At 46.6% G+C, this 14,779-nt stretch overlaps 1 protein-coding gene across 1 annotated transcript; it reads left to right on the top strand.

Annotated features, from left to right (window-relative positions):
* Positions 1-4,583: 4,583 nt before the first annotated feature.
* Positions 4,584-14,205, top strand: LOC134463397 (OTU domain-containing protein 5-A-like). Its single transcript, XM_063216599.1, has 10 exons — positions 4,584-5,439; positions 8,008-8,095; positions 9,087-9,151; positions 9,754-9,910; positions 10,595-10,743; positions 10,917-11,045; positions 11,319-11,375; positions 11,560-11,746; positions 12,974-13,099; positions 13,410-14,205. The coding sequence occupies exons 1-10, from the start codon at positions 4,861-4,863 to the stop codon at positions 13,523-13,525; spliced, it is 1,653 nt and encodes a 550-aa protein (XP_063072669.1). The 5' UTR covers positions 4,584-4,860; the 3' UTR covers positions 13,526-14,205.
* Positions 14,206-14,779: the final 574 nt, after the last annotated feature.

Raw genomic sequence — 14,779 nt, 5'->3', positions numbered from 1 at the left:
CACACACACACACACACACACACACACACACACACACACACACACACACACACACACACACACACACACTCCCTGCTGCTTCAAGGACAGGAAAACTCAGGAACGGATGGAGAGAAACGAAGGATAGAGAAGAGGAGGAAGAGGAGGAAGAAGAAGAAGATGAAGAGTGAAGAGGAGGAGGAAGGAGATGAAGGACTGAAGGAGGAGAAGGAAGAGGAGAATGAGGACCTAAAGCCATATAACCGGGATACTGTTTCTGATGTGTGTGTGTGTGTCTGTGTGTGTGTCTGTGTGTGTGTGTGTGTGTGTGTGTGTGTGTGTGTGTGTGTGTGCATGCGTGCATGCATGTAGGCATTTGTGTGTGTGTGGTGATACCTCCTCCTTAAACTGCACAGATCACCAATTCCACAGATCACACACTTCGATATCAATGGAATCTCTCCATTTGACTGCTAATGTCTCTAGTCCTACATGATGTCCTACCTTTATGGCGACTGCTGGACGTGTGTGTGTTGGGAGGTGTACATGTAGTGAATGAATTACATGTAAATGGAAGTTTGAGTGAATATGTTTGTAATGTCACTTGTAATTCATTGGTATGTATGTTCATATGAAAGTGAAGGTCATGTGGTTGTGTGTGTGTGCGTGTGCGTGTGCGTATGCGTGTTTATGTGCAGCGTGCGTGCTCATGCTTGTCTGTGCGATTGCCCATGTGAGAGTATTTTTTCAGAAAAAGATGCAACCTTTTGTAGGAAGTAAATTCAGCTTCACATCACATTTCCATCTTACAAACTCTTCTTCCACTGGAAACCCCAGTAATGTTCTAGCAGACTTTTCTGTGAAGCATGCCACATTCCAGATTCCGCATTCCACATTATGCTAGTCTGTTCGACAAAGTGTTCCACAGGAACGTTCTACCAGACTGTTCTGCGAAGCATTCCACATTAGTTAACATTATACGAGTCTATTCTACAAAGTGTTCCACAGGAACTTTCTAGCAGTCTGTTCTGCGAGTGAGAATGTTCTAACAGTCTGTTCATCTGTCTACCGGAATCTCCTCATCAAGTAGGTACAGACAACTCTGGCTGGACACTTACCTTTCCAGCCAAACCAGCCAAATTCAGATTACTGTAACTGGATGGTTACCAGCTGAGCACAGATAACTCTACATGGATTGTTACAAGCCAAACCAGCGGAGAACAGATAACCCAGACAGGATGGGTACCTGACTGGATATCTTTCCAGCCAAACAACCGGAGGACAGATGACTCTGATTGGATTGTTACCAGCCAAACAAGCTGAGCACTGATAACTGATTCAATTTCTTTCCAGCCAAACCAGCCGAGTACAGACAACCTTGACTGGATAGCTAGTAATCAACTAGTAAACTAGTTGAGCACAGACAATTGACTCAATTCCTATTCCAGTCAAAACCTGCTATGCACCCTCCCTGACTAGGTGGTTGCCAAGCGCTACCTGAAGCTGAACTTTGACCTTTGACTGTGAAACTGGCACTGAGCCGCCCACTCCCCAGACTGCTGTGACCCCTGAACTCTACAGACTGGCCTGTCCTTTTGAACTGTGACCCCTGCAGACTTCTGTGACCCCTAAACTCTACAGATTGGCCTGACCTTTTGACCTCTACAGACTGGTCTGACCTTTTGAACTTTGACCTCTACAGACTGGCCTGACCTTTTCACCTCTACAGACTGGTGTGACTTCTGTGAGAGGGAAGGGCAGGAGCGTTTGTGGCCAGTGTGTTCTTACTATATGATTCTCCTGCTCCAGGTGTTTTTTTAATTAATGTGTGTGTGTGTGTGTGTGTGTGACCCCTCTCGCTAGCCTCTTCTACACCCCACACCCACCCTTCCTGCCCCCCCACTCCTCTCCCTCTCCCCATCTCAGCCCAGATGCATCTTGGGATGCACTTTTGGAATGCCATGGATGATGATGTGTCATGGATTCATAAATATATTTAGTTTCAATCATAAATACAGTTTTTATAGAGTATGAAAAAGCACAGATATGATATGATATAAGAGGCACAGAGCATAAATAATAAATAGCAAAGGCATAAATACAGAGACGCACAGACTACAAGATGTGACGTGGGTAAATAAATAAATATATATAATATGGTGGTGAATATGTAAACAGAAGCACAGACTACCTCAGTGATGTGGAGGTGAAGGCTGCCTCTTAGTGGCCACTGTCAGGACTACACCCTGCAATAACCACTTGGACATGTAAAGGCTACTGACAATGATGATGATGGCGTTGGCATTAAAGGTGGAGGGTGGTCACTACATTTACATTACATTGCCCTTAGCTGAGGTTTTTATCCACAGCATCTACCAATATTTAGTGTTATTGGTTCCGGTCCCTGGAGCAATGTAGTGTCCTGCAACCATGGATGGAGTCGTGATCTGAAGACCAACTCCCTAACCATTAGGACACAGCTGCCAGGATATGGACCTATAGGGCGGCACATCACATGTAATGCTGATTACATGTAATATGATTGATGGCTCATCATCTGTCATTAGGGTTGCCAACTGTCTGAAAAAAAATATGGGACACTTCAATGACTCGGGAGGTCTGAGGGTCCTTAGATTTCTTAACCAAATCATGTCCCATAAATTTCAGATCAACACGGATCCATACTTTTCTTTCTAAACACGGGGCGATTCCGTATTTCAAGGGACGGTTGGCAACCCTAGCTGTCATGTAATGTGACTGATGGTGACTGGTGATGATCTGTGATGATGACAACGGTGATGATTTGTAATGTTAATGAGTACCTGTGATGGTGATAGATGACGTGAATTTTCTATCATGTGAATTGACTGATGATGTTATCCGTCTTTGTGGTGGACATTGATCTGCCTGATGTGAATGTTTGCAGGTGACAGGTGGGAGTCTTAAACACACACACACACATACACGCAGAGACAGACAGACAGACAGACAGACAGACAGACAGACAGACAGACACACACACACACACACACACACACACACACACACACACACACACACACACACACACACACACACACACACACACACACACACACACAGGCCCATGCTGACAGATTACACACAGGGATCATTGATGCTGTGGGATTACACGGTGTAATCCCTGGATGGATGGCAGAGTGCGGCTGTGTGTGTGTGTGTGTGTGTGTGTGTGTGTGTGTGTGTGTGTGTGTGTGTGTGTGTGTGTGTGTGTGTGTGTGTGTGTGTGTGTGTGTGTGTGTGTGTGTGTGTGTGTGTTGGCAGAGTGTGGCTGGGCTGGCAGTGTCTCTCTGTTGCTCAACTGCAGTGGGTGACAGTCACCTCATTCTATCCAAGAGCCAGCTTTAGTACTCTCTCTCTCTCTCTCTCTCTCTCTCTCTCTCTCTCTCTCTCTCTCTCTCTCTCTCTCTCTCTCTCTCTCTCTCTCTCTCTCTCTCGCCTGCAAATGCCACATATCACCAATCCCAACACACAAGCATCCTCTCCACATTCTGGTCCACTAGCCTACATTCATTCATCCATCCATCCAGACTGGCTGTGTCTCAAATGGCACACTTGTGTCAGTGCGCTGACGTTTAGTGCATATTGCACACAGTGCACTGAGGCCGTGGTGCATTTGCATCTCCATGTTTGGGCTCCCTAAATTAGGCTTTCTTATCGTTTTCTGCAGACAAATGAGAGGAGTGCTGCAGAAAGAAATAAAGAATGAAGGAAAAAATGCACCACCACTTAAAAAATCATGCTGGCACTGAGGTCTTAAGTGCGTAGTGTGGATGGAAAGTTTGGCCTTTCAGTGCACTGAATTTTTAGTGTAAGTGCCCTGCACGCTGAAATATAGTGCCCGAAGTGCACAAGTGTACCGTTTCAGACACAGCATGTGTCTTCTTGACTCCAGTCCCCTGACAGACAAACTTGACACACACACAACATGACCATGTGAGTGGACGCACCTGTAGCCATTTACCTGCTTTTTGTAGTTTTGGGACAATATGAGAGAGCATGTGAAATGTATGTCTGGTCTTGAAGAGTTTTTTTTGCAAAATGACGTATATCCATTTTGGAACATTTTGGGAAATTCACATTTTCGTATTGGGCATTCCATTGCATTGCATTGCAAAATGGCAAGAATTCACACATAGATGATAGGACTTCTGTCATTTCCAAGAACAAAATGCAAAAGTCAAAAATGGTGGATACGTCACTTTGCAACAAAACTCTACTCTTCTTCTCTGGTGGACAGTCAAGAGGTAGCCATCCTCAAATAGCCTACATACTTTTTTCTTTTCTTTAAAGCACTAGCCCTCCAGGGTTAGGCGAGACAGTCGTTGTATATAAATGTTGTGTATTCACTGCTATGCATTTTCCCCTTGACAGAAAGTGTATTTTATGAGAACTTTTATCAAATGTATGCATGCAATAAATGTTTTACTACTACACTGTCTCCTGGATTTATTCAGTAGTTTTGTAACTCCTACCGCCAAGCCTGTAGGTGTCAGTAGTATGACAAATGGCCACCTTGCCCACCATGAAATTACAGTTCAGACAGAAGAAGCAGTAACCGGAAGTGAGCCTTCAACTGTCGTAAGTGGTTTGTTGATGTTTGTGTCAAACTCTCGGACATTCTGACGGCGAAGAACCGCAGAGAATCGAGAGGTGTCGATGAAGCGACACATTAAAACGAAAGCGATAACCAGCTAAACGAGTGAGTCCGTGATTCACTTTGTATCTTCCGTATTTGGAAACAGATTCTTATAAAAGCTGTGAGCCGTTATTTGCGAGTCTGCATGAACTAGCTCGCTAGCTAGCGTTAGCTAAGCGCTACTGCTGCTAGAGCTAGCCACCATGACTATTCTTCCCAAGAAGAAGCCTGCCTCGGCCGTAGGGGGGGTGACAGACCCGGAGGATCCTGACAGCAGACGCAACCCCAACGCTGACCCCCACCAGCACGGCAACAGCAGGAGCGGCCCCAGACCCCGAGCTTCGCCGCCTCCTTGGCCCTATCAGGCGGCCGCACCACCACATACCTCCTCCCCCCCTCCCTGGCCCTACCAGGCTGCGCCCCACACCTCCAGGGACGACAGGCGGACAGAGGCGACATCCCGACCCCAGCAGGCCTCGCCTCAACCGGTAACCCCGGGCTCCTCTGGCAGTATCGGTGGTGTCAGTGGATGCGACGGCGCCTCCACCTCAGCGGTCGGTGCTTCCGTGAGTGTCGGTGGCTGCTGCTCGGGACCCGGGCTCAGCAAGCGGCGACGGCAGACCGTCCCGTGCCCCAGCAGTAGTCTACCGGGAGGTGGTGGAGGGGGTCCGGGGACAGACGGCGAGGAGGGGGCAACCACCCCCGCTGGTAACAACAGCGAGGACGAGTACGAGAGCGGCGGCGCGCGCCAGCAGAGTGAGGACCCTGCGTCAGTGGAACAGGTGAGGCTGGCACGAGATCAGACGTAAAGGGCACGCACCAGATAATAGTTAGTTAGTTTAGCTCGTGTGTGTGTGTGTGTGTGTGTGTGTGTGTGTGTGTGTGTGTGTGTGTGTGTGTGTGTGTGTGTGTGTGTGTGTGTGTCAAGAGGGAGCTGCTGCGTGCCGTCGCGTGAGTAGTCACCGTCAATGTGACACCTGTCAACAGTAGCCTAGTCGTGTGTATTTAGGGCGACTGGTCCGTAGGAGACCGCAGGAGGATGGTCGTCTTTTCTCACTTCAGTAATAGCGGTCATACTCTCGCAGCCTCGGACTGAAGGTGGATTACATTGCATTATTGCATTACATTTAGTTGTCCTTTTACCCACAGGTCGTCTTTCCTCACTAATGCAGTAGCAGTCACACTCTCTCAGCCTCCATGACTGAAGGTGTAATGGGAGGTTGATTACATTACATTACACTACTTTACACTTAGCTGTTGCTTTTACCCACAGGTCGTCTTTTGTCACTAATAGCAGTCATACTTTCTCAGACACGATTGGAGGTGGATAACATTACATTACACCAAACTCAGTCGCGTTTGTCCTCAGCGACTTACAGATATATACAGGGTATTGGTTACAGTCCCAGGAGCAGCAAGGGTTTCGCCCTAGGGCACTTCAGATATGGGTATGATGTAGGGAATGGAAAGTTGGGTATGAACTTGCAACCCTCTGATCTAAAGCCCATCTCCTTAACCATTTGGCCACAGCTGCTGCTGACCCAGGTGGATATGGTAGGCGTTGGAGCCGGTGTTATGGTGTTGCGGAGGGTTGCTACGGTGGTGGCGAGTCACTAAGTTATTTTGGAGGCGGCTTAAGTGTCATGGAAGAGGTTAAGGTAACATGGAGGTCTGAAGGGATGGATTCCTATACTGTGCCTGTGGCCTTTCGCTGACGCCCCGCCTCGTGGAGAAAACCAAGTTTGTATTGAAATACAGTTCTGTTGTCTGTTACGTCATCACGAGGTCACAAGGAGACAAGGAAGGACGGGAGTTCGCATATTGCATATTGGAATCCACCCATGGTGTCATGGGTGGAGGTTGCTATGGTGTGAGAGGCGAGTAAGTTATTCTGGAGGTTGTCATCATGGTGTCATGCATGAAGGGAGGGAGCGAGGGTAAGATCATGACTACGTACAGAGAAATGAAACCACACAGATGTCAATGTGGGAAGCCTGGACTCTAGGGAGACCGAAGATCTTAGACAGACCAAAGACCTGCCCTAGTCTCTCAGTACCACTTGAGTGCATATGTATATCAGGCCTTGACATAGGCACCTGTCAACCGGCCAAATGCTGGTAAGCTTAAAACTTGGCTGTGGCTACTGAATAATTCTGAATAAAGCTTCATTCCGGTTTGGAAACGCCATATAAACACTTCACAATACTGAATTAAGTGAAAGATCAAAGTAAACTCGACGGAACTATATCATTCTGAATTATTAATTTGGAATTAAAAACGTCATGTTAGCCATACTGGTAAATTCTTCAGTGTGACAAATCACAGTAGTTGCATCAATTGTTATTCTTTAAATGCAAGACTAACTTATTCTAAAAAATAAAAAATAAAAAACTGACAACAATACTCTGGCAAGCAGAAAGACTAAACGGCTAGTGACTCAGTAAAACCACAATCCACAGTGGCCGAAGCAAAAAAGTTAATGTCAAGCCCTGGTATGCTGTACGTCAGGGTTTTCCCTAGCACTTTCTTGCTAAGGTGGCCAGCTTGATAGCATCACACCCTCTTCACTGGCCCTCCGGCTACCCTGATTTTGTGTTGTGTAAGTTAATTTCCACAATAAATGTAAACCAATGGGGTTTCATCAAAAGAGTTGGTAGAGCGCTACTAGTGTCCCTCAAAACCAACTGGTGCTCTTGGAAGGGGTTCAATGTTCAAAAAAGACTGAAGGAAAAAAAATCCTTGGTCCAGGCACTTCAGTTGGTTAATGTAGTAAAAAACTTTATTTAAAGGGCAAATGCATTAAAAAACACCAACGCGTTTCGGAACTGTGGCCTTCATCAGGGTAGGGGGTTTCATATCATAATTCATATGGAATTGCAGAATCAAAGTCTTTCCAGTGATGAGTCCAGAAAAGAGCTTTCAAACAACATCAAAACCATCTCCTAATGGACTGATATAATCAAGTATGAATGTGAAGTGTCCTACCCTCTTAATTAAAACTTTCATAGTCCATTTCTCTCTTAATATTAGTGCCACTTTCATGCAAATTCAGCTGTGGGGTTCTACCTTGCAACTGAAAAGGCACAGCAAGTTGTATTAAAATCTGCGTCGGTGGAGTCCCAAAGTGTCTTATTTCACGTGTAATGACCCCTCTGTGGGAAACAATGCATGTGCATGCTTTCCACCAATATGGGTGTTGTTTGGCCTTTCCCTTTTCATGTGTGTGCCTAATGTTCGTGTGTGTGTCTGTGTGTGTGTGTGTGTGTGTGTGTGTGTGTGTGTGTGTGTGTGTGTCTGTGTGTGTGTGTGTGTGTGCGCACGCGCGCGTGTGTGCGCTTGTGTATGAGCAGGAGCAGTGGTTTGAGAAGGCTCTGAAGAAAAAGGGATTCGTCATCAAGAAGATGCAGGAGGATGGAGCCTGTCTATTTAGAGCAGTTGGTACGACACACACACACACCACACACACACACACACACACACACACACACACACACACACACACACACACACACACACACACACACACACACACACACACTTATTAACAAATAGTTAATTAAAAAATACTCTACTCTACAAAACATTAGGTAAAAAAGAAACATTAGGTAAAAAAACACACACAGAATGGAGCACATTAAAAACACAGTAGCACACTGGATACTACAGAATACAGTCCCTTAAAGGAGCCGCATACACCAGAACACACCAGAAGAGACAAAACCACAAAGTGTTGCTGAACTGTCTTCATAGCACTGTCTAACAGCGACACGAGCCGTGGAAGTGACAGAGTATGACCTTCAACCCATTTAAGCCTAAGGCACCTGCAAAAAAAACGCCTGCTGAATGCTTAAACCCTTTTGGGAAAAGGTGCCCTTTGCTTATTAAAACCCAAATAGCTCAGCCTTCAAAGCACATAAAAATATGACAAAAGTTGCATTTAAAAGCTAGGACCCTCATCTTGCATTAGAATGTGTTCAGATCAAACATACCCACATTTTATAATAAAAACACTAAAATCTCAAGAGCCTGAATGCAGCGAAAGCTTATATGTCACTCCAGGCGCCCAAGGTCAAACAACGTATACGCAGCATCAGGCTAAAATGGGTTAAAGCAGAATGCAAGCATTCTGACATTCCAATTGGCTGTGGCAGCTGTCGCCGAAGAGCATCATAGTTTGTTAGCATAATATTCGCTGAAGTACAACTACAAACTGTCACTCAAATGACCTCTTGCCGCCCCATCGCTTTTGTCTCTTCTGTCGCCAGTTCCCCCATACAAAGTCAATTACTTCCGTCACTATTGTCGCTCAAGTTGCTTTTGGTGTGTTTGTGCCATTAGTGTAACGTGTGTGTGTGTGTGTGTGTGTGTGTGTGTGTGTGTGTGTGTGTGTGTGTGTGTGTATTGGTGTGCCCTCTGTCTCTGTCTGCAGCTGACCAGGTGTATGGAGACCAGGACATGCACGATGTTGTGCGCAAACACTGCATGGACTACCTGGTAAGAACACAAACGCACACACACACCACGCACACACACACACACTCCCGCTATATCACCTCACTTCGTCTGGCATCTGCAGGATAATACCTAATGGGGTAGTGGTGTGTGTGAATGTGTTTTTATTTGTTTTCTGGGGAACAACAAGTTTAGCACTATTATGTTAGTGATCCTCCAACCCGTAGGGTTGCACGATTATGGAAAAAATTATAATTACGATTTTGTCAGCAACAATTCACAACTTAAGTATGTGCAAAATGTTATTTAAAATCACGAAAATGAAATATAACCAAGAATGTAATCTGAAAGTTAGTAGTTATGTAAAATGATATAGCATTAAGCGGTCCTAGTACAGACCTTCTGATCAGTGGTGTGTGTGTGTGTGTGTGTGTGTGTGTGTGTGTGTGTGTGTGTGTGTGTGTGTGTGTGTGTGTGTGTGTGTGTGTGTGTGTGTGTGTGTGTGTGTGTGTGTGTGTGTGTGTGTGTGTGTGTGTGTGTGTGTATTTGTCAGGTGAAGAACCCTGAATATTTCTGTAGTTTCTCTAGCTATGTGACTGATCCTGTGTGTGTGTGTGTTGTTCGTGCGTGTGTGTGTGTGTTAGGTGAAGAACGCAGACTATTTCTCCAGCTACGTGACTGAGGATTTCAGCAGCTACATCAACCGCAAACGCAAGAGCAACACCCACGGCAACCACATCGAGATGCAGGCCATGGCCGAGATGTACAACAGAGCTGTGGAGGTCTACCAGTACAGCACAGGTACACACAGCCCAACCTTTATACCAGAGATTCTTTAAGTATATAGAGATATGCCAATGTAATAGGTTGCTATGGGCACCTAACATGACCAGGTTCCGGTCTGCCTAAAGGGGCGTGTCATAATGCTCCTAGCATTGAATAGAATAGTCCTTAGGTCTGCCTAGGTCTGCCTAAAGGGGGATCCACCCACCCCCTCCCCCTTGCAATAATTGAACCCGGAAACAATGGGCCAATGGAACCTCTCTCTCTCTACTCTCTTTGTTTATATAGCTGTCTTCCATTTATATTAACCCTAACAATAGCCTGAGCATGTTAAACGGTGCCCAAACCAAAACAACCCCTAACCCTAACCTGTCAGTCAGGAAATGTTTTTACACTTTCTACTTTTACCAGTAGCTTTTAACTACCTCAGTAAAAGGGGTCAAAACATGTTGGGTCCAGGGTTTGGGCCCCACATGGAGCGAGGGCCCCAGCATGTGAGTGTGCTCCAATAGCAGTGGACTGGCCTCACGGAGTAGGATTTGTGTAGCACACACACACACACACACACACACACACACACACACACACACACACACACACACACACACACACACACACACACACACACACACACACACACACACACACACACATCACAATGAGCACAACAATACAGCAAGTGTGTGTGTGTGTGTGTTGCAGAGCCAATCAACACGTTCCATGGTATCTACCAGAACAACGACGAGCCCATCCGACTGAGTTACCATGGCAACGTGCACTACAACTCTGTGGTCAACCCCAACAAGGCCACCATTGGAGTCGGACTGGGACTGCCGTCCTTTAAACCAGGGGTAGGAACACACACACACACACACACACACACACACACACACACACACACACACACACACACACACACACACACACATAAACTCTTGTTGTCTATTCAGCATGCAGACCAGTCTCTTATAAAGAGTCTCTCTCTCTCTTATCTATCTCTCGCTCTCTCTCTCTCTCCCTCTAGCAAGCGGACCAGTCTCTGATGAAGAGTGCTATCCGTTCCTCTGAGGAGTCCTGGATTGAACAGCAGATGCTGGAGGACAAGAAGAGAGCCACCGACTGGGATGCCACCAGCGAAGCCATCGAGGAACAGGTCTCTCTCTCTCTCTCACACACACACACACACACACACACACACACACACACACACACACACACACACACACACACACACACACACATTTAGAGACACAGACACAACACACTCCTCAGAGTCATGACTTGACGCAGACTAAAACTCACACACACACACACACCCACTGACTCACTCTGTCTCTCACACACTGTGACTCACATCCTCTCTCTCTTTCTCTGTCTGTCTGTCTCTCCATATTTCTCTCCACCTCTCTCTCTCTCTCTCCTTCAGGTGGCTCGGGAGTCCTACCTGCAGTGGCTACAGGACCAGGAAAAGCAGCAGCGACAGGTGTGTGTGTGTGTGTGTGTGTGTGTGTGTGTGTGTGTGTGTGTGTGTGTGTGTGTGTGTGTGTGTGTGTGTGTGTGTGTGTGTGTGTGTGTGTGTGTGTGTGTGCGTGTGTGTCTGCCCATTCATATCAGGTCACTTGGTAGTAGTCATACGGCAGTAGGTCTAACTGTGTGTGTGTCCTCAGCCTCGTAAGGCCAGTGCGGCCTGTAGCTCCGCCTCTGCTGCTTCCTGTTCCGCCTTTGATGATTGGTCGAGCCGCTCGCCTCACCAGAGAGGAGCCAACACCTCGCCAGAGCACCCCGGCCCCGCCCACAGTGATGCCATCGCTAAACCCTCCTCCCCCGGAACTCCCCCCTCACCCGGCGCACCAGGTAGACACACACACACACACACACACACACACACACACACACACACACACACAGGACAGTTGTCAATTCCACCGAACCCTTTGTCATGCTGTTAGAATTGCAGGATTGGACTGTCTTCAAATTGAGAAGTCATAATTGACTGGTTTTCATTGGCTCCAAATGATGGGGAGGACAATTTAAAATGGCGGAGATGACCAAGTCGTCTTTTTCCATTACCCCAACTCCAATATTTTGTAAAAAGCATAATTCAAAGTCTATTTCTCATTTGCAATCGGGTTGTCGAATGGGGGAAGTCCCCCAAAAGTTGTGGCTAGGCTGACAGCGGGGAAACTTCATTGTTTTCTCCAGAGAGACGGGACGTCAGCGAAGCACGTGGCCACAAGCACAGGTGGAGGACTTGATATTGTGTAGGGAAGGGGTCCCCGACCTATCTGGGTTTGGGAGTACTGCCCAAGGGCTACTGAGGGCTACAGAGGGCAACTTGTTCATTCAAAACCACCTCAATGTCTTGACATCATTTCAATTCACAATATGGTTGTTTCCTTTTCGTTTTTGATAAAGGTTATAAAAAAATAACCTCAAATTAAAAACAAGAAAAACATGTACTGTTTGTAAAATCTTGTCGTCGTCACCATTTATTAACACATTGAATACTGTGCCAAGGGAATAATGTTGTAGAATATTGGTGTTCTAAACCCTTTTTTGACGTTTTTGAGTCGCAGCATATTATGTGATGGGGCCACCTAAACATGGCTCATTTTAATGGTGAGACTTTACCGTCTAGTGGGTGAAAACTCTGTGTCCCTAGACATTTTTAATGCAGAGCAAACCCAATTTAAACCAAGGTGGGTATCCACATGTAATTCTCACAGACCTCCAAAAATCACATATAACATGCATTGAAGGCTCTAGATTCGAAATGTAACGTTTAAACTCAGAAACGTATTTTTTACTATTTGGTCCTCAACACATGGGACTCAATGTGTTACCCCAGAAGCTCCTTGAGGGGGTACGTAGCACCCACGGGCACCACACTGGTGACACAAGGTCTACGGCTTCAAAACAATGTAGAGCTAGCCTGTAATGAATCGGTGCTTTCCATGTCATCTAACCTGTCATAACTGTGTGTGTGTGTGTGTGTGCGTGCGTGTTTGTGTGTGTGTGTGTGTGTGTGTGTGTGTGTGTGTGTGTGTGTGTGTGTGTGTGTGTGTGTGTGTGCGCGTGCAGGCACCAGCAGTCAGGTGTGTGTGCCTCAGGAGCGTGCGTCCTCATCCCCGCGTGTGTCTCTCTACCCAACGCACACACACAATCTCGACTACCGCACCCTCATGCACATGTCTCCTACCGCTTTCGGTGAGTACACAGTGTACTACACACATTCTGATGTGCCTGCTTTGACTAATTGTGTGACTGAGTACGAGTATGCTACATTTAGTGTGTGTGTGTGTGCGTGTGCTTGTGTGCGCGCGTGCGCATGTAGACTGGGAGGAATGTGTGTTTGTATGCTTGTAGGTTGGGAGAATATCTTGGTGTCTGTGCTAGCAGTGTCTAACCTGTGTGTGTGTGTGTGTGTGTGTGTGTGTGTGTGTGTGTGTGTGTGTGTGTGTGTGTGTGTGTGTGTGTGTGTGTGTGTGTGTGTGTGTGTGTGTGTGTGTGTGTTTAGGTTGGGAGGAGGATGACATCCTGGCGTCTGTGTTGGCCGTGTCTCAGCAGGAGTACATGGACAGCATGAAGAAGAACGCATCACTACACAGAGAACCCTCTCCAGACCCCTCCTGATACACACACACACACACACACACACACACACACACACACACACACACACACACACACACACGCACATACTTCACTTGACCCCAACACACAGTCCTTGCCTGACACTTCCTGACTAAACACACACACACACACACACACACACACACACACACACACACACACACACACAGAGACACCTACCTACCTTCCTAAACACTCACACACACACACCCCTACTAAATGCATACCTCACTATGCCGAACACACACACACACACACACACACCGCATTGTTAACTCTGCATCAGCGCCCATCCTCGCCTCTCTTCTGTACATCCCATCTGCCCTGTTTGCATTAATGTCTACACTCATCTATTTATCCATCTATCCATCCATCCATCAGTCCTCACTGTATCTATTCATCCATCCTCACTCTATCTATTAATCACCCCCGCCCATCCCCCTTCCCATTTTGGGTGACGGCTTGTCTGCATAAAGGACAGAATGCTTCCTCCTCCTCCTCCTCCCCTCCTCCTCCTCTTCTCCCCATCCTCTCCTTCTCCTCCTCCTCCTCTCCTCCCTGCTTTTCTCCTCTCCTATCTCCTCCTCCACTCCTCTCCTCCCTCTTCCTTCTCCTCTTCCTCCTCCCTTTATACTTGCTGTTCTCCAGTATCTCATTAAAAATATCTTTGCTCAACTAAAGTCTGTGTTTGCTTTCTTCACACATGCAGGCACAGGGGGCAAGTGCCCGGGACTGCACCATCGCCAAACCCCAGCCCCATGGCCAAGCCTGCGATGTTAAAATCGTCTATTGCCACACTGTTGAAATAATAGTACTTTTTTACTGTAACAGTACATTTTTGTCATTTATTATACCGTTTTTGCTGATTTTTTTCACTCTCACGTTCAATGTCTCACCTCCTGCGAGGCAACGCAATATTGATAGCACAAATTGTATCCAATTTCTCAGGAATGTACATTTAAAATGTAATTTTCTCATTTTCAATCAGGGTTTAGAATGGGTAAAAGGATGTTGAAATGGTAAGAGTCCCCCAAAAGTTCCTGTGCCTTGGCTGACTGTGGAAAAACTTTTTTCTCCACAGAGGCGAGGTGACAATGAGGCAGGAGGCCACAAGCAGAAAGGATAGGACAGGAGGGTAGATATTGGAGGAGAGAGTGGAATATCGTATGAGAACGCCATCTTCCATTGGCTCTTATTGTTCCCTCAATAACGTGCAGTTCCACTAGATGGTGACAGAGGGCAAATGATGACTGG

This window comes from Engraulis encrasicolus, chromosome 14 (assembly GCF_034702125.1).
Source record: "Engraulis encrasicolus isolate BLACKSEA-1 chromosome 14, IST_EnEncr_1.0, whole genome shotgun sequence".
NCBI classification, from domain to species: domain Eukaryota; kingdom Metazoa; phylum Chordata; class Actinopteri; order Clupeiformes; family Engraulidae; genus Engraulis; species Engraulis encrasicolus.
This window is presented reverse-complemented; position numbering and strand designations above follow the sequence as displayed.

Excerpts from the sequence above, each read along its gene's own strand:
- LOC134463397 (XM_063216599.1), top strand. The coding sequence starts at position 4,861 with ATGACTATTCTTCCCAAGAAGAAGCCTGCCTCGGCCGTAGGGGGGGTG. Across the intron at positions 9,152-9,753 it reads AACACTGCATGGACTACCTG|GTGAAGAACGCAGACTATTT; the intron begins GTAAGAACACAA and ends TGTGTGTGTTAG. Across the intron at positions 10,744-10,916 it reads TGCCGTCCTTTAAACCAGGG|CAAGCGGACCAGTCTCTGAT; the intron begins GTAGGAACACAC and ends CTCTCCCTCTAG.